The sequence below is a fragment of the Zootoca vivipara genome, chromosome 4, assembly GCF_965207765.1.
Source record: "Zootoca vivipara chromosome 4, rZooViv2.hap1.1, whole genome shotgun sequence".
NCBI lineage: Eukaryota > Metazoa > Chordata > Lepidosauria > Squamata > Lacertidae > Zootoca > Zootoca vivipara.
Genome location: NC_142587.1, coordinates 20622825 through 20645494, shown reverse-complemented (window position 1 = coordinate 20645494; position 22670 = coordinate 20622825). Strand labels below are relative to the sequence as shown.

Here is a 22670-nt window from a genome sequence, read left to right as displayed (position 1 = left end):
GCCCTGTGAACCACCACCCCTTCTTTCTTTTGAAAACTTTTCTTTTCTTTTCACAGGCACTTACAATATTATTTTTAAAATAAAAAAACCCAGTATTTTTTATGTTTTTAATGTTTTTACGGATCTTTTTAAATTTTTATTGGTGTATATTGTATTTTGTCTTGCTATATTTTTAAGAATGCGCAGATTATAAATTCATTCATTCATTCATAAATAAAGCAAGCAAGCTCAGGTTCAGATGGCAAGCTAAGGCAAAATCATGGTTTAGATCAGTGCAGCAGGAAAATGACCAAGGAGGAGCAAAATGGTGACAATCTCCTCTCTGAGAGCCTACACATTTGCTTGTTCATGCTACACCACAATTTCATTGGGCACTATGTGCAAATAAGGGCATTGTGATTGTTTTAAGAGCCTATTTACTAGAAATAAATCTGAAGCAACTTCTACCTAGGTGGCACCAGCAATTCCTTTATCTTCTTTAGCAAATCTGACCTCATTAAAAGTTGCTATGTCCATTTCCCCCCAGATTTGCAAGCAAGCAGGCGTATTCTACCATTTTCTTTACCTTAACTCTTCCTGTTATTTTTAGCATCTGCATCACTGAACTGGCACCTCACTTCCACTAGTGACAAGTTCTGGTCTACATTAGTTAGAAGGTCCTTGAAAAATATCTGATTATTTTTAAGAACTTAGTTTTAATTATTCCCCATGGTGTGCGTATGTATATCTCAGAGGCAGACTGGGTTTATTCTCCCTTCCTCTTAGATTTGTGACAAGATTCCTTCCTTTCCTGTTTCTATAGGAATGTGGTTTCCTTCCTGCTGAGCCTACTAGTCGTGTTTCTCAGCAAGGTTCCTTCTTAAAAGGAATCTATTTTTGTCTACTTTGATTGTTTTTGTTTTCCTTTGGGTGGTGATTTTTCTTCCCTCTGCTGTCTAATGGCTTGCCTGAATTAAAAAGTAACTTAATGTTCCTTTTCAGTCTTATTTTAAATGGATGGCCTAATCTTAAGACTTGTTCTGCCTTATACGTAGGCTCAAATAATCCTAACTATGGCACATGTCACAGGGGGGGGGGGACAAAACATGGATGCCATCATGTCAGCAGCACCAGGGCCTTAGGTTGGCAGATATGACAAAGTAAAGTTTCAGAATGCCCACTTTGCACATCACAGAGTTACAAGTAATTGTTTACCATTAATACACCAATCTGTGCTATTTTGTTCCTTTTTACTAACACAGAGGAAAACCCCACAATTCCCAGCTGGGTGTTCTGTCCGAGTGACTGATCGTAGTTTTCTTTCACTCCAAACAAATAACAACGACAACCCAAAGTTTGTTCTTGGCTCACCAATAATAGTGTGTTTGAAGTGAAACAAACCCTAATCTCTAGTTCAGCTGTGATTGGCTCACGCATGGTAAATACTTAACTATGGTTTACTAGGGTGTGCAAACACAGTCATTGTCATTTAGTGCTCTCCATCTTTGAAAGAGAAAAAATAAGGACCTAATTCATAGAGCTTTGAAAGGATTTGAGATAAATATTACTGAAGTTGCACTAAAATAATTAGGAACAGTCATGCTAACAATGTGGTATATTAGTGTCAGGTTACTGGAGGGTGCTACGTACACCACAATTTAATGAACGCTCCCCCCTCCCCCTGAAATAAGAAAGACTTGAACCTCTCTCTCTCTCTCTGTGTGTGTGTGTATTCTTGTGTATTCTTGTGTCTGTCTCTCTCTCTCCGCCCCATTCAGATAGCCTGAAAATAACTTGGGAATGAGCAGCACAGAAACCTCGGTTCTCTTAAGTTCAATTAGTGCCTTTCTATTTTCTCTACTGTGAAGAACAGCTGGTTGATTTGGAGCTTTAATAGCCTGCCTCATTAAAAAAAATTCCAACAGCTTTCAGAAATGAGTAAAAATACAAGTCATTAGTAAAGATGAGCAAAATCAGGTCCTATCACTCTCTGCAGCTGTGCAGAATTAACGAAAGACGAATATCCCTCTTATTTAGCACTGAGAAAAAGAGGCTACATAAAGGCTGCAATTCTACACGCTGCTCTGGGGAAAAGACCCACTGAACAAAATGGGTCTTACTTGTGAGGAAAGATGCACAGGTCTGTGCTGTAAAGATACTAATTCTGTTCTTACCTCTATAACCTTTTTCTTTATAGAAAGATTTATATGAAGATTTTTATGAGTTGGTGAGCAGGTGATTTTTTAAAAAATAGTTTTTTTTAGAGAGAACTGCTAAGAACAGCAGTTGCCTTTACTGTCCCCTCATCCTGCGCATTACTGATTTCAGGAACTCTATTACCTCACCAGGTTTTTAACTGTATTGGTTAGTTTTATGTATTTCTGCATTGTGGGCTTGTATCTTCCAAGAAAGCAAGATAGGAATAAAATTAAAAATATAATATATGACTAACATATACTGTACTTAACTTCAACTGTGTGACATTCTGAGAGGCAAAAAGTCCCCTAGAATAAAATTTGCTTTACAAATATCTTAAACATGAGGAGGGGGGAAGGAGGAGGAGGAAATGGCCAGTTGAGTTTCTTCAGACAAATAATTACAAAATGTGTGTGTCCCAGCTAAGATAGTCTTACGTCTATGAACAGACAATCTTAAATTGCAAAAGAAGAGAAGGCAGGTCGTGTCATGTTATCATTTTAGCAGGTTATTTGAGTCTAAAAACAAATAAGGAACAATTTGAACCCAGAAGTTCTAAACTTGCCTCTGCCTCGAACTCTTTGGAAAGCCACTATCTCTTAGTTTCTTACAGGGCTGGTGTAAGATTTCCTGAGATAATGTATGTCAAGAACCCAAAGAACATAGGGCAGGTTACATCAAAGATAACAAAGTATAAGAACTACAGAACCTAAAATCACCGGAAACACAGCAGTGCACCCATACAGTACATTGGGTAGAGTCAACTAAAACTCAACCCCATGAAAGCCTGGGCAACAAGGTGCATTTGCTGACCTGCTGATTAAAGATGGACCATGTTCGTGCAAGACGCATCTCAGTGCAAGATGCCGTTTAAACTGGATACTATACAAATCCAAACTATTTATTCTTATTATTGAGACATCAAATGCTCCGCTTCCTGTGCCTGTGAAACATCCTCCAAACTGTGACCTTCATTTACCACCATATGATCAGTTAATATAAAGGAAACAAGGGTAGGAGGAGTGTTTGAGAAACTGATTTTATCGCTGGCATGCTTAGCTAAGGCACCTCAGGTGACAAGAGTTGTCAGCCTGGGGTACTGCTGTTAAGTCAGGCATTAAGAAAAAATACTTCCCACACCTCCTTGCCCTATGATGGCTTAGCAATGACTCTAGAAGGGGGCATGATATCAATGGGAAAGAAGAATAAAAACGGGATAACGGTGCTAAAGAAAAAAGAACAAACTTCTGGCCATTAACAAAATAAAAAAAATTCCTTCAGTAGCACCTTAAAGACCAACTAAGTTTTTATTTTGGTATGAGCTTTCGTGTGCATGCACACTTCATCAGATACCACGAAAGCTCATACCAAAATAAAAACTTAGTTGGTCTTTAAGGTGCTACTGAAGGAATTTTTTTTATTTTGTTTCGACTCAGACCAACACGGCTACCTACCTGTAACTAGAATTCTGGCCATTAACTCATTCCTGTTATTTTTCTACACATAAGTTAATAATGAAAGAAAAGATTGTTATAACAAAACAAAACAAAACTTGGTCAAATGACTGCTCCAACCAACAGTAGGTTGACACAAAAAGATGTTGAGCCAGTTCGCATGTCATGATAACTCGTAGTTAAAATAAACAATAGTTTGATGCACCTGCAATTACAGCACTGGGCTTAGCATTACAAGTGAACGAGTGCTCACGGTTCATTTCCCTCAAACAAACCACAAGTCCTACGTGAAGAAACACCCTTGGTTTCTGCTCATGCTTTGCTTGGAGGGAAACAAAACACAAATGCTTGTTCACACGTAATGCTAAGCCTGTGCTGCAGTTTGTTTCCTCCTCGCTGGGGAAAGGCAGGAGGAAGCAAAGTGGGCATGAATGAGCAGCATGTATTATTTTCAAATATGGTTTAATGTGTCATGTGAACCAGACCATTACACATCAGTTCCTAAGAAAGGGGTGACAGCTCTTTGAATAAGGCAACAGATATTCATGAACCTTAAGTCTCAAGTCTGTGGAAAGAACTCCTCAAATCTCTTCTTCAGATTAAAATAGGGAAAAACCCTAATGGAGTGACCAAATAACAGACTTCCAGCCAGGAGCTTTGAACAGCTGTCGGCATATCACTAACCTTTTGCAGAGCCTTCCTAGATCATGAAGCCAACCAGATTTTATTCTTTAAGTGTGCTACTCACACTTTCCCAAATTCACTATGAGTAGCATAATGACCATTCCCCACATCATAGGACTAGAATGGGGAAGAGACATTGTGCAGCTGGATTTGCTCCTCTATTTGAAAATTTAACAAATCAGGGCAAATATATGCTTTAGAACTGAATAGGAACATTGATCCCTTAGCAAACAAAGTAAAAAAAGGGGGGGGTTATACTCAGACAACAATACTCACTTCAGGTCCTGATTCAGTGCTAAGGAAAACAGCCCAATTTGGTTTGGACTGATTTGGAAGCTGCCAGTTTAATCTTGGGTCTAAATCCCAGTTTGGAAAATCCAACACTTCACGTTTCCCCATTCACTATTATGAGGAAATAACAAAATGGCTATAACATTCTTCTGTTAGGCAGAATTGGATGAAACCTACAGCTATAATAGGAGCTCCTCTTGGGCTGATGCTGCCTGCCAAATTGCAGAAATATACTAAGTTCAGGAAATCAGAGGGAAAGCTCCTGAATTTTTAGTTCCAAACATCTACCATACCATTTGTTCTGCCCTCTTTTCAGTTTTCTAAACAAAGAAGCCCCCAAAATAATCTCTTTATCATTCTGGTTCCCGTTTTCTGTGCTTTTTCAAACTCTTTGATATACTTTTGAGATTGGATGATACCAAATGCTGCGATGCCATGGATTTATATATTTACGAAGCAATCTGGTAAAGCAAAGTTGGAAAGTGTCTGACCACTGTTTTTATTTCGAACCAAACACAAAGCTTGGGAACAGATTGATCATATGACCGTTGTCTAAAAAACAGACAAACACTGTTGAACCAGTTTTTCCAACCTACCTTAAAGCTTATATATCTCACAATAGAAATGCAGACAGATTGTTAACCAACAATGGAAGAATACAGACAATGTCTACAGAGGGAGAAAATAAATCAACCAATTTAAACACCTTGCCAGAGTTTCACAAATATTCTTCATGTTAAAGGGGTTGTGTGCAGTTGCTATGGCAATCTTACTTTTCATATCTCTGCTTTCATTTAGATCTTGGTTCCTATTGGAAAGAACGCTGTTGGTCAAGACAGTCAGTGGGAAGGAGAACATTGGGAAATTGAGCAAATTAAAGAAGAAGAGCCCCCTGAAAATGTATTTGTAAGGGGAAGTGTGTAGGTGGTTTCGCCACCTGGATACAAGCATTGCAGAAGACACTGCCCACAAAAAAGTTTATGCAAACCTATCTGGCAGCTACTCCAGGGTATATACTGACCCACTGAAGGCACAAATTTCCCTCCAAGTTTGGGCTAGTCAAGAAGATGTGGGTCTTGCTCATGCCCCCTCTTTGAATGTCATGCCACTTATATCAAGAGATGACAGATAACAGGAGAGGGTTCTCAGTCCATATTGGCCTAATATCATGCAATGGGGAAAGTTCTTCAGAAGAAAAATTAAACACCATCAATGCGAATTGTGCACAATAAAATGGAAATGAATAATAGAGAGGTCTACTTTATATTACAACTGTGCATCTGCAGGCCATACGCAATCAAGTTGAACATATGTTGCTGGTCATGTTTTGGAGTGTACTTATATTTGCATAAGGTATTTAGACCTATTAACTTTTTATCATGTTTCTTATATGTTTCAACTAGTCTTAATCCTTCTACCTCTTTGAATGAGGGAAAGGGGAAAAATCATTAAAGACCTGAGAAAGTACACTTAGGGGGCCCTCTCCACCACTTCCTGCAGGGTCAAGGGCCACTTGGAGAATGCTTGGAAGGGCCCCTAGCTATTTTCCTCCAACAATGCCCCTTGCTACATCATAGGGTCGATTCATTTCAGAGGGACTACCGGAACTACCTGGATTATGGAGAAAGCTAGAGAGTTCCAGAAAAACGTCTACTTCTGCTTCATTGACTATGCAAAAGCCTTTGACTGTGTCGACCACAGCAAACTATGGCAAGTTCTTAAAGAAATGGGAGTGCCTGATCACCTCATCTGTCTCCTGAGAAATCTCTATGTGGGACAAGAAGCTACAGTTAGAACTGGATATGGAACAACTGATTGGTTCAAAATTGGGAAAGGAGTACGACAAGGTTGTATATTGTCTCCCTGCTTATTTAACTTATATGCAGAATTCATCATGCGAAAGGCTGGACTAGATGAATCCCAAGCAGGAATTAAGATTGCCGGAAGAAATATCAACAACCTCAGATATGCAGATGACACAACCTTGATGGCAGAAAGTGAGGAGGAATTAAAGAACCTTTTAATGAGGGTGAAAGAGGAGAGCGCAAAATATGGTCTGAAGCTGAACATCAAAAAAACCAAGATCATGGCCACTGGTCCCATCACCTCCTGGCAAATAGAAGGGGAAGAAATGGAGGCAGTGAGAGATTTTACTTTCTTGGGCTCCTTGATCACTGCAGATGGTGACAGCAGTCACGAAATTAAAAGACGCCTGCTTCTTGGGAGAAAAGCAATGACAAACCTAGACAGCATCTTAAAAAGCAGAGACATCACCTTGCCGACAAAGGTCCGTATAGTTAAAGCTATGGTTTTCCCAGTAGTGATGTATGGAAGTGAGAGCTGGACCATAAAGAAGGCTGATCGCCGAAGAATTGATGCTTTTGAATTATGGTGCTGGAGGAGGCTCTTGAGAGTCCCATGGACTGCAAGAAGATCAAACCTATCAATTCTTAAGGAAATCAGCCCTGAGTGCTCCCTGGAAGGACAGATCGTGAAGCTGAGGCTCCAATACTTTGGCCACCTCATGAGAAGAGAAGAATCCTTGGAAAAGACCCTGATGTTGGGAAAGATTGAGGGCACTAGGAGAAGGGGACGACAGAGGACAAGATGGTTGGACAGTGTTCTCGAAGCTAAGAACATGAGTTTGACCAAACTACGGGAGGCAGTGCAAGACAGGAGTGCCTGGCGTGCTATGGTCCATGGGGTCACGAAGAGTCGGACACGACTAAACGACTAAACAACAACAACCGGGTGTTCGGGTGCACAGTATCAACTAGAGGCCAGCCACTGAGAGGAGCTCTGTTGTCAAATCTCTGAGCCAAAATATAGCCCTCTCCCCAAATGTCCATAAACTTTTGCCCCTGAAATAGTCACCCCTAGTTTTACTATCTCTTTTTGCACCTGGCATGCCAAATTTCAAATCCAAAGCTTAGAAAAGCAGCCCTTCAGTTCACCCTTAACTATAGATATTTCTAAGTACCTATAGATAACACAGGCAGGTTAACCTTTCACTATGCAAACACAGATCTGCTATGCAAAATGTCCACTCCCACAAGCAGCTGCTTTCACCTTAGTGGGAACAACACATGCTTTTTCCCCCACTGCTGTGGCTGCTGAGCCCTGTATAGTCCCAAGTTCAGCCTCTAGTCTAGGAGGAAAAGAAGCTCTGCCAGGGAGACCCCACCACCACCGCCACCCTCTGCCATGCCCCTACACCAATACACATTTTTGGGGAGCCTTGGGGCAGGGGAAAGGGGACATTATGGGGGGTACTTCTCAAGTATCCTTGAAGATGTGCAATGGTTTCAAATGCATAGAAAGCCTTGACTCTTTTGGGGGCTGCTTCAAGGATGCTTGTGTGTCCCTCGATCTAGATAAAACAAATTACGCTCCACAAATAAGCTAAATCCCCCAGGCAAAATGGTATTTTCTTTACCTGCTGCTGTCTTTGATGCCTCATCGGGGCAAACTGAGACATCAAGATTTGCCTATCCAATAGCTCCATCCTTTGTTGCCTCTGTATGTCCACAGTTGCTCCCATTCCAACTCTTATCTCACTGGATGGCTCCACAGATGAGAAAATTGGTTCAAGAGTCCAAGCAAATATTCTTGCCACACCACTGGGTACACAAAGTACATGGTACACTTTTAGCACACTGCTGCTGTAGCACATTCCAGAAATCTGAAAGCAAAAATAATCAACAATTCTTAATATGCAGCTATCAGAATGCCATATTGACTAGCAAAATTTGGATAACATTTATCTGAACAATTAGCTTTAGTGACACATCATTACCTCATAACTGGATATGGATTTCAAAAGGTTGTTACTTTTAATGTGAAAGCAAAACTCCAAAGATGACGAATCTTGTCTCACACATGGTTCCAGATTTTACTGAAGCACAAGTATATCACAAAGAATATGGTTGTTCTGGCAAGTAATACAAAGAAGAACCACCAACTAAATGTGGGCAGGCAATATGAGAAATTAGGAGGGAAATTAGTTATCTATTCCACAGCGGACTCTACTTGGGAACGTCACAAGGAGAATGTTTACAAATCAACCATTTCTCTACGCAAACACCACAACAGGCCCTATTTGCTCTAGAATAGGTAATTTCCCTCCATCTAAGTCATAACTGTTTAATCATTACAGCATAGCACAGAAAGAAGTTACATCATCCAACAGGTTAATATTACTTGTCCAAATTAATAAATTTATGCCTGATTTTTACTACAATTACATTATTTTCTTATCTTAAGTCAGACGGCTGTTTTTAGAAACTAATACATGCCTCAAGAATATTTTTGGGGGATGAAAAGGGTATGGGAGATGGCAGATATAGATGGGAAAATTTCAAGTCAGGGTGGTGGTTTATTTACCTGCTTAAACTTCAAGCAATTCAGAGGTTGGCCACTCTTTGGCAATATCACCATTGCCTATGTGTCATGGGTATGCATTCAGCATAAGTTTCTTTCTGCTTGGAGCTGCAACTAAGCTACCCACTTGGCCAGGTGAGTGGATATTTGCCTCAAGAAAATTGAAACATTGGTACTGTATCGGCAAAAGGGCCAGGATCTTTTGTTAAGCAAATGCCTTAACTGTCCTGTTTTTAGGACAGGAAAGTCTGTTTTCCCCCGGAACAAATACTATAATGGTAGAGATGAACAGCCTCTTTCTTCCACTCATTTTGTCCATGCGTAAGATGCAACCACCACAAGAGCAGCATGCATTTTTCTTTTCTCAGAAGAGATACGATCTTACACATACAACACATTGTGGGGAGAGGCATAGCTTGTGTCTGAGACAGTGTTCGTTTCCTCCTTGGAGTCTAATGTGGCATGATGAAGATGCATCACATTCACTCCCAACTCTACTTTGATAAAAAGAGAAAATAACTGCAGTGTATGTGAATGTTGCCTGTAGGAAACTAAGAGAGATATTTAACTGTCACATATGCTGGTACACTGCAACATCAGTACTGATGTATTTATACTGGTGTAAAATGTCTTAAAACCACAAAAGGAGATGGTGTGCTATACCTACAGTATTTCCATTTGCCCTATCAAGCATTTATGCGTATTTAGTGGTGTTTGATTTGCTTTATTACTTTCTTTGACACTCAAAACTTCCTCTTCCGCTAGTTCATAAGTTATCACCCGAGAAGCTAAACACATGCAAATTCAAGCTGTTTTTCTTTCTATTAAAAAAACCCTGTTTTTCTTCTGACTTAAAAATAAGATGGACGGTGTGAGGATCTTTTTACAGTTCAATTTCTTTCTAAATGAACTATATTACAGCATTATCCTGGAATCTTAATGCACAAACTAAAAAGGTTGCAAGGATATATATGCACAAACTAAAAAGGTTTCAAGGATATATATTCACGCAAGAGCATATATTAACGCAAGAGTCTAACCAATTAATTAGTCAGCAAGCTAAATGAGTCATATTTTGTATTCTCTCCAGGGTTTACTATTATTTTTTTAGAGTAGCTAAACTGTCCTAGAGCAGAGATCAATATTGTTATGGTGTAAGCAAAGGATCCTTTGCACCGTGTATAAAATCTGGCACATGATTAAAAAAAAACCTCTTCTTTTTCCCTTGGATTAGCATTGTCAAATGTCCTCATTTGAAATACACATCACTGTCTAGTGGTCTGCACCCTCCCATCTCAACACTAAACCACAAAGAAAAAAGGAAGTGGCTGTGGCTTTGTTTTCACTTCCGATAAATCAAACAGACACTCTGTGCTGACATGCTATATGACAGAGATGCCCATTTGTACTCCTTTTGCTTAAATGGAAGATTTAACAATTCAGCTAGAATCATCTACATTCCACTGAGCATGAAAAAGGGAAGAAGTAATGAATGACAGCCAAAACCCGTTGCCAGGCATGTGAAACAAGACTGTCCCATCATTTCGTTCAGCCTTCTTCCCTTTGCCTTCTGTGAGCAAACGTCAGGAAGCCAAGGGACAATTTCGTTACTCTGAGTTTCCAGCACATTCGTCATGACTCACAACACTTTCCAGTTTAGGACAGTACTTAAGCAACACCATATTGGCCTCAACAAAAGTTCAGCAGTACCTGTACAGCAGATTTGAAAACAAGTGCCGTTTTGAAATACTGACTACCAATGTGAAATCAAAGGCCGGCATATGGCTCAAGAGGCAGGTGGACTACAACTCTGATCATCCCTAGCTAACAGGACCAGTGGTCAGGGATGATGGTAATGACAGTCCCAAAACATCTGGAGGGCTGAGTTTCCCTATGCCTGGGCTAAGGGTACAGGTCCTCTTATGAATCTGTAGCTGGTTAGAGAACAGGAAACAGAGAGCAGGAATAAATCAGCAGTAGTCACAATGGAAACATGTAAAAAGGATTTGTATTGGGGCTGGCCCGTTTAACTTGCTTATAAAATGGTGTTGCGTTACGCAGGGGTGAGCAGTGTGGTTTGCTGATGGCCTCAAATGATTCAAGGTAAAAAGAAAAAGGTGACTGCCGAGATTCCCAAAATGATTTCTCCGAACTGGGGGAGTAGGCAATAAAATGACAAACTTAGTTCAAAGTAAGAGTACAACGAAATACAGTGGGGCAAAATCTCCTAACTTCATATGTAAACTAATGGAGTCAGAGTTGATGGTGACCAACAAGGTTACCAATCTTGGTTGTCCTGGGTGAGTAGCCAATAAAATCAAATTGCAGCAGCTGTGAAAAATGTGAATCCCATCCTAGCATTAGCAAAGCAACTAAAAATGAAACTCCCAATACCACAATGCCTTTATACCAGGAGTGGCAAACCTCTGGCCTAAGGGCCAGATGTATCCTGCAGCCGCACCCAACATCAGGCTTGTAGTCTCTTCCCCTTGCCCCCTCCCCACAACAAAATCAAGCTTTTAAAAAAGCTTCCATTGGTGCCAGTGGCAGGATTATTAAAAGTCTCACTGCAGCTGGGGTGAATCTTTCAGGGGTGGTGGTGTCACAGGTAGGGGGGGGTTAACCCTCCTCCCGGTGCATCATCAGTTTGTCAGTCATATTTTTATTGTTTGCAGTACCATATAACTCACTCCCCACCCCCCAAAACCCCCAGACAATTCAAGAGCAAGTTAAAAGCCAAGTTCTCAGAACTTCAAAATGTCAAGTTCCCGAAATCATTTAGGTTAAAAAGTCCCTTGGCAGTTGACACTGTTTTAAAAGTAGTTCATAACTATCTTGATTGTTGCATATAGTGCAATATAAAGTGAGCCTTGTCTATGTCATCCAGCAGCTAATTCCCAAAGCATCTGACCTTCTAAATTATTATGAAATGGACAGATCAATCTATCCTAATTTCTCATATTGCCTGCCCACATTTAGTTGGACAGATCAAGAGTAATGCAGAATATATTACACAATATCTTCAGTCTGGCCTGATCTGCCTACAGAAAGGTGGTCCCGTCAGATATTTTGTGGGCACTGTTTGAAATATAAGCTGAGTAAATGCATGCCCTAACAAGGGGTGGGGGAGGTCATTCCTACAGATAAACAGTTCATTTATGGCCAGATTTAATTTTAATATTCCAAACTGAAGGCTAAGAATCTTTCATATAGTCAAAGCTCATTTTGGAATCTTCAGCAAAAATTACATCACAGATATTACGGTCCAAAGATTACATTTGAAATGGAATAACTTGACAACAAACGATTACCAAGCTTACAAAACACAGTTTTCCTAAATACCGTGTTTCTCCCAAAATAAGACACATTGCGGCTTATTTTCGGGGGATGTCTTATTTTTTTATTGAGCATGGTACGGGGCTTTCTTGCGCCGCCCGCTGAGCCCGCTGCCGGGTCCCTGGGCTTCGGGCGGTGCGGCGCGTCGTGGCTGGGGCTGCTGCCGACTCCTGCCGGCTCCTGCCACTTCGCGCGCCGCCCGCTGAGCCCGCTGCCGGGTCCCTGGGCTTCGGGCGGTGTGGTGCGTCGTGGCTGGGGCTGCTGCCGGCTCCTGCCGGCTACTGCCACTTCGCGCGCCGCCCGCTGAGCCCGCTGCCGGGTCCCTGGGCTTCGGGCGGTGCGGCGCGTCGTGGCTGGGGCTGCTGCCGGCTCCTGCCGGCTACTGCCACTTCGCGCGCCGCCCGCTGAGCCCGCTGCCGGGTCCCTGGGCTTCGGGCGGTGCAGCGCGTCGTGGCTGGGGCTGCTGCCAGCTCCTGCCGGCTACTGCCACTTCGCGCGCCGCCCGCTGAGCCCGCTGCCGGGTCCCTGGGCTTCGGGCGGTGTGGCGCGTCGTGGCTGGGGCTGCTGCCGGCTCCTGCCGGCTACTGCCACTTCGCGCGCCGCCCGCTGAGCCCGCTGCCGGATCCCTGGGCTTCGGGCGGTGCGGCGCGTCGTGGCTGGGGCTGCTGCCGGCTCCTGCCGGGTCCTGCGGCTTCGTGTGCCGCCCGCTGCCGGGTCCTGGGGCCCGTTCAGTCGGAGCTCGGCGCGTCTCTGTGCTGGCGCTCCCGCTGGGCTGGGGCTTGGCGCGCGCTGCTGCGTTTGCCGGCTCCCGCTGGGTCGGCATGTCTTATTTTGGGGGGATGTCTTATATATTTTTGCCTTTAAAAGATCGTGCCATGGCTTATTTTAGAGGCACGTCTTATTTTAGGAGAAACACGGTACTGCTAAATTAGCAAGATTTTTTAATGGAGACTAAGGATATCAATGGCTACTCATTATGATAGCTATAGACTAGCTCCAGGACCAGAAACAGTATGTCTCTGAATACCAGTCACTAAGCACAACATTAGAAGGCAATTGCCAGATCAAGGGTTTCCCCACAGTCACCAGTTTGACCACTGTAGGAAATAGAATGGTGAACTAGATAGGCCTTTGGTCTGATCTGGCAGCATTCCTGAAATCTAGATCTCAATGTTAGACAAAAGACTAATCTTTCCACTACCTAGTAATCTTTGCACGGCACAGAGCACAATCAAAAATGCAATCCGACTTTCTTTTTAAAAACTTTTTATTTTAGAATACATTACATACACGCATGCAACAAAATAATAATGAGGAAATGGAAATAAAAAGGGAGTGGACATCATTCAGTTTAATATGCAATAAATAATGAATTCTAGTCCACAATACAACAAGTCCCTCCTATCTCAGAAGCCGCATGTGTCAAGTTTTTCAAGCTCAGCACAAGTTAGAAAAACAAACAAACAAGAAAGCAAACAAGCAAACAAACAAACTATATGGTAGATAGTTCCCGTGGCTTAAAACAAGAGGAAAACATTTACTCTATGACAGTAAACAACTGTAGTCACTAACAGAGGCTGCCAGGGGTAGCTTGAAAAAGGAGTGCAGAATGGCAAATACGGTAGATTCATTTTTTCTATATTCTATGGTTTTGTCAAAGGAGTGCCATGTGCACAACAATGTCAACATTAACAATGACATGGTATTCATTCATTCAATTTGCATCCCACCTCCCCCCCCCCCCCACGCAGGTAGAGAAAAGCCCAGAGCATAAGAAACAGCAATGATAAAACATTAAACACACAACAGGTAAAAGCAGTTTAAATATTATAAAAAATGGTTACAGTGTATCTCTGCCATCAAATACCTTAGTAAAAGGAATGTTTTTAAATTTCTCTTGAAAGTTAATAATGTGGGAGACAGATGCACCTTACTAGGGAGGATATTCCACAAATGGGGAGCCACCACTGAAAAGGTTCTGCACAGCTCATCGTCAACCAGGCAGCCAGCTTATTTGAAGGCAGTTTTCCAGTTTTGGTAAGTATAATGAGTTGGATCCAAAGGTCACTCAATCGAAAGGAGGGAACCTTTGTATCCAATATGATGTATTTTTGGAATTGGTGATAAACACTGAAAGGAAACACAGCTGGATTTCAACTTAAAACTTGTCAAGTCTGCACCAAATACAAGTTTCATAAACATTTGAAAAGAAAAGAAAATTCTCCTATGAAGTTAAAAGTAAAGGTAAAAGGACCCCTGACCATTAGGTCCAGTCGTGACCGACTCTGGGGTTGCAGCGCTCATCTCGCTTTATTGGCCGAGGGAGCCGGTGTACAGCTTCCAGGTCATGTGGCCAGCATGACTAAGCCACTTCTGCCCCCGTCGCGGGGATTTGAACTGCCGACCTTTTGATCGGCAAGCCCTAGGTTCTGTGGTTAAACCCACAGCACCACCCTTTGAAGTTACCCGCTCTCTAACAAAAGTAACACTGCACACTGAGGCCAAAAATCCTTTAGCAATGATAGACCTCCCAAGATAGCTCAGTCAGTAGAGTATGAGACACTACAATCTCAGGGTTGTTGGTTAGAGCCCCACATTGGGCAAAGGATTCCTGCATTGCAGGGGGTTGGACTAGATGACTCTCATGGTCCCTTCCAACTCTACAGTTCTATGATTCCAAGACACTGCAAGCTTCACAGTTCTTAAAAGGCTGCCCTGTGGCTTACAGCAACTAAGTTCATTCTTCCTCAGCCTCCCAAGGGTGACCATATATAGGGAAGGTCATTCAAATATCAATGGATGACATTTTACCCATGGATAGCATTTTATGCATTCCTCCAAGCTCAAGAAAGTAGAGTATTACGTCACCAGCCTAAGCTTATGGGATAGAGCATGGAACAAACGTTACAGAGTGCTGGAATTAACCCTACTATCTGGGATTCAGATTTTATGTTGTAGTACATTTTCTGCATCGGCAGGAGGTTTGACTGGCTGACCTCTGAGCTCCGCTTCAGCTCTATGAGTGGCACAAACAATGATTCACTTAAGGATTATGCAATAATAGCTTTTTGCAAGCTTTCAAGAAGGGTACAACATCAATTTGAGGTCCAAGAATTTTCAAATGATAATGAATTATTCTTTGCAAATGCAAATCACACAATGCATTTTGAAAATGAGTGTCAGGTCTGTCAAAGTCTGCCATTCTAACTGCAGAAACAGCAACTTGAATGTCTAGGCAACTGATAAAGCAATCACTACCTTACTCACCTCTGATTGCTGGTACTTCTTGTTCTGTAGTTTGCTGACAAAACATGAGAACAAAACAAGAGACCTTTCTTTCTACAAGAACTTCCTGACAGTAAGAGCTGTTCAACAGTGTAATTTGCTGCCAAGGAGTGTGGTGGAATCTCCTTCTTTGGAGGTCTTTAAGCAGAGGCTTGACAAGTCATATGTCAAGAATGCTTTGGAGGTGTTTCCTGCTTGGCAGGGGGTTGGACTGGATGGCCCTTGTGGTCTCTTCCAACTCTATGATTCTATGACCTATGCTTTCAAACAGACTTCCAACTAAATAAATGTGACAGACAAGAGATACTGAAAGAAAAACCAGCCAGGGAAGTTGGAGGCAAGTATTTAAATTCCACTTTAAATAATTGGAAGTTTTGTAAGAAGCCGAAGAATGTCAACTTTTATTTTAAAATATTTCTGTTCATCATGCTACATTTTCACATGGTAAAAAGTAACACAGGATCATCTAATAAAGGACAGCTCTAAGACCACTTTGCACCTGATGGATCTGCATGGCAATGCAGGCAGCTCCGAACATTCAAAAGTCCACTTCTTCTGTTATCCACAACTGAAATGCCATTTTGCTGCATATTTATCCTACATAAAAATGTCCCTACAGCTGTGACTTGGGGCAGCCTGGCACTGATTTCCATTATGAGAAAATAACCATTATAAGAAGAAACCTTAAAAAACCTGACCCCAAGAAGCGTTTCTCAAATGCAGCCACTTTTATAAAGACAGCATGTTGAATCTAGAGCAGCCTGGAAGTGAATACACAGGACAGGGCAAACATTTAGAGTATTCTGTAGCACTGGTGATTAGCAAGGACAAGTATTTTAGAAAAGACATTTTTCATTCTCTTGCAAAGATTTTATGAAATATATCAGTACGAGAAGGGAAGATTGTCAAGCATCTAACTACTTATGTACTCTTGCCAAAGTGTACATTAGAGTATAGCTTGAAGTTATGCCAAACGCAGAGTGCAATTCAATTCATGTGCTTTTGTCTTCCACATACAGGAAGCTACATCTGTCAAAGGATGTCAAGGAAGACTGTTTCCCCTCATCTGTCCAAATAATCATTGTAAGCATTTCTTTGTTTCGAAACCAGAAATGAAAGCCTCAGTTTTCCTGCCCATTATTCCAAAAATATCAGCTATCAACCAGCCACACAAAGAAAAACACGCCGTCTTGGCCTAATATGGGCTAAATGACTAAATTATTAGAGACTAAAAATAAGCTTCTTAAAGCAAAGCTTTATTTGTAGTCTAATGAAGAGATGAATACAAACACTAAATTAAACAAAGGAAACTGTATTAAACATTACGTCTGAAAAGCTAAGACTGAAAAGCTAAATGAGAACCCTATTGCCACTGGCTTGCTCTCATGAACCATGAGCCAGACTCCTGGATATATTTAGATTTGCCTGCATTGTGTGCGTAAGTCTACCTCCCAGTCCCAGTCTACTGTAAACAAGATGAAAGAGATTCACAGGTCCTATCCACTAACGTCAGCTGTCAACTTTTACAATATTGTGTCTTGAAATGAGGTGAATTTGGTATGACCTTAGAGGTAGAATGTTGTTAATCACAGACGCTTCAGGGTTGGTAAAGTCAACTTCAGGGTTTTGTATTTGTTTGTTTTTAAATGGAAATATGGAATAATAAAAAGTTTTACAGACAGCAGAACCAAGCTAGCAACTGGTTATGCTAAATTTAGCTTGCTAAGAGGTGTTTTCTTCTCTCCTCATCCCCACAGATGCATGTTAACTGGAAAATGAGGAACATGGAGGAATGACACCTGCGGCAATGGAATGGGACTTGGGAGCAGGAAGAGAAGGGGCTAGGGGTATTATCTGGCCATACCCAATCATCTGGCAATACTAGGTGTTAACCAGACCTCTTAACTTCTAAATGTACAAACTGTGGCACACACCCCATGGATGCATGTGTTTGGGACAAGACAAAGCGTGTGCAAGGTTTCTGAGAGGAAGAGGATCTCCTTAGTCAAGTTTAGGCATTGCTGTCTCTAAGGGAGACAGACCTGGCATAAAATACAGATGGGGCTAGGGTGATGAAGTTTCAAGGAGAGAGAGGATCATACCTTAACTTTTTCTCCAACTCCTAGCAACTGAGGCTTGACATTGCAGCTATCACTTACTCTGTGCTTCGGAAACATTTTCTGCCATATATAAAAGAGTGTGCCTGAAATTATGTGCAAGGATCGCTATATCATACATCTAACAGCTAACAAGCATTGAGTTATGGGGTACAGAAAGGGCTGCTGATTAGAAAAAGGCTTTGAGTTCAAAATGTCTGATCAACAGGGCTTCAGCTACAATATTCCAAATTGAAAATGTGCAGAAATTTTAGATGGAACATCCCTTACCAGCCTTTCGGATGTTAAGATCTGCAAAGGGCCTCTCTCTGCTTTCAGAAGTGCAGGGAATGGCAGCCCAGACGAAGGCTTTTTCCATTGGAGCTCCTAACTTGTGGAACTCCCTCCCCTCAGAGGTGCACATAGCAGCCTCATTGTACAACCTCTGTCATATGTTGAAGATGCACCTCTAGCCTTTCTTTGACAGCATAGGTCCCAATTTGGCCTGTGAGGCAATTTCCCCCAAACTCACCCCCCATCCACCCATCTGCCCCACAAGTGGTGTGGGGAATCAGTTGACGGATGGTGACTTCAACCTGCTAGACTGGCTGTGTGACTGAGTTCCTTGATCCCTGCAGAAAGCAACTTTGCTAGCTCAGCAACTTTGCTAGCCAAGCATGAGATAGGCCCTGTCTAATCTCTAAAAACCGTTTTATGGGCAAGATGTTCAAGGGCATTCTGGCAGCTTGATCCAGTTTTCCTGGAGGAAACTATTTATCTTGATCCTTGATCCTTTTTGATTTCCACCCTGGTTATAGACGGAAATTGCCTTGGTATCCTGGTGGATAACCTTCACCCAAAGATGGATGGTAAGAATATGAATCTGTGTCTCTAATCAACATTCAATACCATCAGCCACAGTATTAGTCTGAGCCAACTATGTAGTTCTAGTTACAGGTAGGTAGCCGTGTTGGTCTGACGTAGTCGAAACAAAATAAATAAAAAATCCTTCCAGCAGCACCTTAAAGACCAACTAAGTTTTTATTTTGGTATGAGCTTTCGTGTGTATGCACACTTCTTCAGATACACTGAAATAGAAGTCCCCAGACGCTGGGGGTGAAGGACGTCTGGACCTACAAATACTGCTGGTCTCCAACTCACTTCAGGTCCCACAAGCATAGCTAATGTTTGGGGATGATGTGAGTTATAGTCCAGCAGCAAATGGAGGACCAAAAGAGAGCCACCCCTGATCTATGTAAACATCTGGAGCTTGGGGGATCATCAATATTGCTTTCGCTTTTTCATTCAGGTTGTAGGGAGATAGTGGAAAGTCTCAACCGTACTCATTATGGTGCATCAAGGTGTATGCACTGAAACATAACCGAGAAGACAAAAGTACTGCTGGACAGTGAATCAGTCTATTCAGAGACAGGTGTACATTTTGTTTCAGGTGATGACTCCCGTTTCCTTTAAAAGAAGTTAGTGCTGATCACTTTGAAAGGAAAAAGATCTGATCATTACAAACACTGAAACACAGTGCAGTTTGCAAAGTGGAAGTGTTTTGCTACAGGTGTGAGGCAACTGCCCCCACTCCACTCCCACAGAAATAAAAAAAATAAAAAAATACCTGCTGCAAGATTACAATGAAGACATGTGAGCTGAAACCCAAATATAGATCCTATTTTTGGACAGTTGCATTTAGTGATGCATGCAACTTACATATATTATTTTAAAGAACACTTTATATAGCTTGAAAGGGGAAGTAAAGATTGGAATAAATTAAATCTAGTTCCAAGGTAATGATAACAGAGCTGGTGAATGACTACAGTATAAGCCCACCCATTTTGTTAAAAGCTTGCATTTTACTAGGAATTGTGCAACTTTTGGAATTTGATATATGAAGAATTGAAAAAATTATTTAAAAGTACCTTTAAGAAAAAGCCTGAGATATTTTTATTAAATTTAATACCAGAAAAAATTAAAACAACAAAAAGGATATTACTTATGTATGGATTAGTGGCAGCGAGGATCCTGATAGCCCGAAATTGGAAATCAGATAAAGTACCAAATATAGCAGATTGGCAAACATTGATGGTAGAATATATTCAATTGGCAACAACATCAGCAAGAATAAGGGGGCAAACAAGACAAAAAGCAAAAAAGGAATGGGAGATGTTTGAAGAATATTTATTAAAAAACGGAATATCAAAATCCCTAATAGCAGGCTTAGGCTGAATCTGATTTATTATGCATGAAAAAAGTATTAAGTAGTTAATATATTATTGAATGTGAGATAATTTGGGGGGGGGGAATGAATTACAGACTGGATAATTGGAAGATCGATTTCTTTTCTTCTATTTCTTTTTAAAATTGTCCTTTTCCTTTTGTATTTTTACTTTTATTTTTCACTTTTGTTCCTGTAATGGGTTTTCTTTTCTTTTCTTTTTTTGTGCTATATATTGTCTGTCTGGGGAAAGTGTGTATGTATGTAGTATGAAATGTTTGTAATTATACCTTTTTTAAAACAATAAAGATATTTTCTCAAAATAAAAAAGGGAATTGTGCCCTTGTAGACCACTTTTCACCATACTGGTTTCCATTCATTTCAATGGGGAACAGAAAAAAAATGTGAGTATTTGCAGCAAAACTGCCTCCCACACCAACTCTAAGTGATCTGATTCACCTTCAAATTATCAAGATATTCCAGGGGAAGCAATGTGTCTCGGTGTGCAAAGTGCACAGAAACTCACCGCATCCCAACCCCATGTCCTGCAGTGGGAAGACTCCATGAGTACACAAAGGTTCATGTTGAAGAAGTTCATTTTAATCCAGAAAGAGGCTTGGAGGAACTAACACACCCCAAGGCTCTGTTTTTAGGGCAGAACTGCACTACCTGCAACACTTTTTGCTCATGTACAGTACAGTATACATAAATGATGCCCTGTGGTTGTGTGTTTAGGAATAAAAGGTACATAAAATGCAGTCTTTGAGGTAATGGTGATTTGAACCCAAGTTCTAATTAATTAATCTATGGCCTTTTAAACAGTGTGTTGGGGGTGGTGCTATTGTTTTTGTTTGTTACTATGTTATGTATTTATACTGTAAATCACCCTGTGGTCCCTGGATGGCCGCAATCATGAATTTAGGTAACTAAATGTATATGTATAGATTTAAAAATCTGAGCATACAGTGCACTGACCTAGCAATGGCCACTATAACTATCATATGATACAGTTTACAGATCTATCACCCTACATCTTCATGTAACCCTGTATTGTCCAATTAAAAAGCAGGTAAGTATAACTTCAGTCATTGCCATCTTTGGCAATTACTGTTCTGTTCTGATTCAAATGTGTGTGTGTGGGAAACAACTTTCATTTAAAAATTAGTGTTATAAATAGAGGACAGAGCATCAGAAATGCTGGGGGGGGAAGTATGTGAAAAACTTATTTTGCCTGGTTTTAATTTTTTTCTATGGGATTTTAGGCTGCTCTTATATCTTTCGTTTTTGTTAGTGGTATTTCAAACATTCTGTATCCTTCTGTTTTAATTAATCTCACAGTTGTATAGAAACCATAGAATTGTAGAGTTTGAAGGTACCATCAAGTCCAACCCCCTGCGTTGCAGGAATATGCAGCTGTAGATCGAACCTACAACCTTGGCATTATCAGCACCATGCTCTAACAACTGAGCTATCCAGTGGTGCCAGTAAATTGTAAATTGTGCACAAGTACAGTACTTGATTATGTTAGCTGCCTGGAAACCTCAATGAAGGGTGGAATATAATTATTCAAATAAAAATTCGCAAACCTCCCATATTATCGTTTCTTCTGTTGTCATTATTAGACTTCTCTTAGCAAAAAGGAAGCAACTGGCTACAGAGTTTAAAATACAATACAATACAACACTGAACTTATGATCAAATCTTTACTGGTCCCGCCCCCCCCCCAAAAAAATCACTCATGTGATCTGGAAAAATATAAATGAGATAGAAAATGTTTCCTACCACTACAGTCTAAGGGACTTTCCAGATTATTCTTTTTTTTTGCTGAGTGAACCTGAATGGCCAAATACCAATCCTATGCAGCGTTCTTGTAAGCAAACCCCACTACATTCAGTGGAACGTCATTTCCATGTATCCAGCCAATATCCACGCCAGAGAAAATTGTGTTTCCCCCCCCAAACCAAACCAAAATGCCCAAATGCTGACATCAAAGGTACTGTACCTAGTAACTCTTGATTAGAGTTTACCATGGTCATCTACTGGCAAAACAACATCAAACCTGTGGTTACGTAAAATACACTCAACAAACACACAAGGCATAACCAGCTGTGTTCCTACATAAATAAAATATATTTTTCACTATATCAAATAACTCATGGAGTTCAACGGAAATGACTCATAAAGTTCAATGGAGTAAGTAGAAGACCCAGTAGATCAGTTCATGAACATACAAAGACACAGGTGGAATAGATACAGTGGTACCTCGGTTTATGAACACAATTGGTTCCGGAAGTCTGTTCATAAACTGAAGCGTTCATAAACTGAAGCGAACTTTCCCATTGAAAGTAATGGAAAGTGGATTAATCCGTTCTAGACGGTCCGCGGAGTAACCGTTCATAAACTGAAGCGAACTTTTCCATTGAAAGTAATGGAAAGTGGATTAATCCGTTCCAGACGGGTCCGTGAAGTACTTAAATTGAAGCGTTCATAAACTGAAACATGGGTGTAATTGGTTCCGGAAATCTGTTCATAAACTGAAGCGTTCATAAACTGAAGCGAACTTTCCCATTAAAAGTAATGGAAAGTGAATTAATCCGTTCCAGATGGGTCCGCGGCGTTCATAAACCGAAAATTCATAAACCGAGGTGTTCATAAACCGAGGTTCCACTGTACTAGTAAATGTGTGGACCTCGTGAATGAACTGATCTGTGAATGAGCTGATCTACTGGGTCTTCTGCTTACTCC

The 22670-nt window shown here is 41.1% G+C and overlaps 1 protein-coding gene across 1 annotated transcript in view; it reads right to left on the bottom strand.

Moving 5' to 3' along the window:
- Nucleotides 1-22670, bottom strand: part of UBAC2 (UBA domain containing 2) — an 84062-nt gene that overhangs the window by 7792 nt on the left and 53600 nt on the right. Inside the window, exon 7 of the mRNA XM_035114308.3 lies at nucleotides 8041-8286. Coding sequence (XP_034970199.1) covers nucleotides 8041-8286 — 246 coding nt within the window. The remainder of the gene's footprint in view (nucleotides 1-8040; nucleotides 8287-22670) is intronic.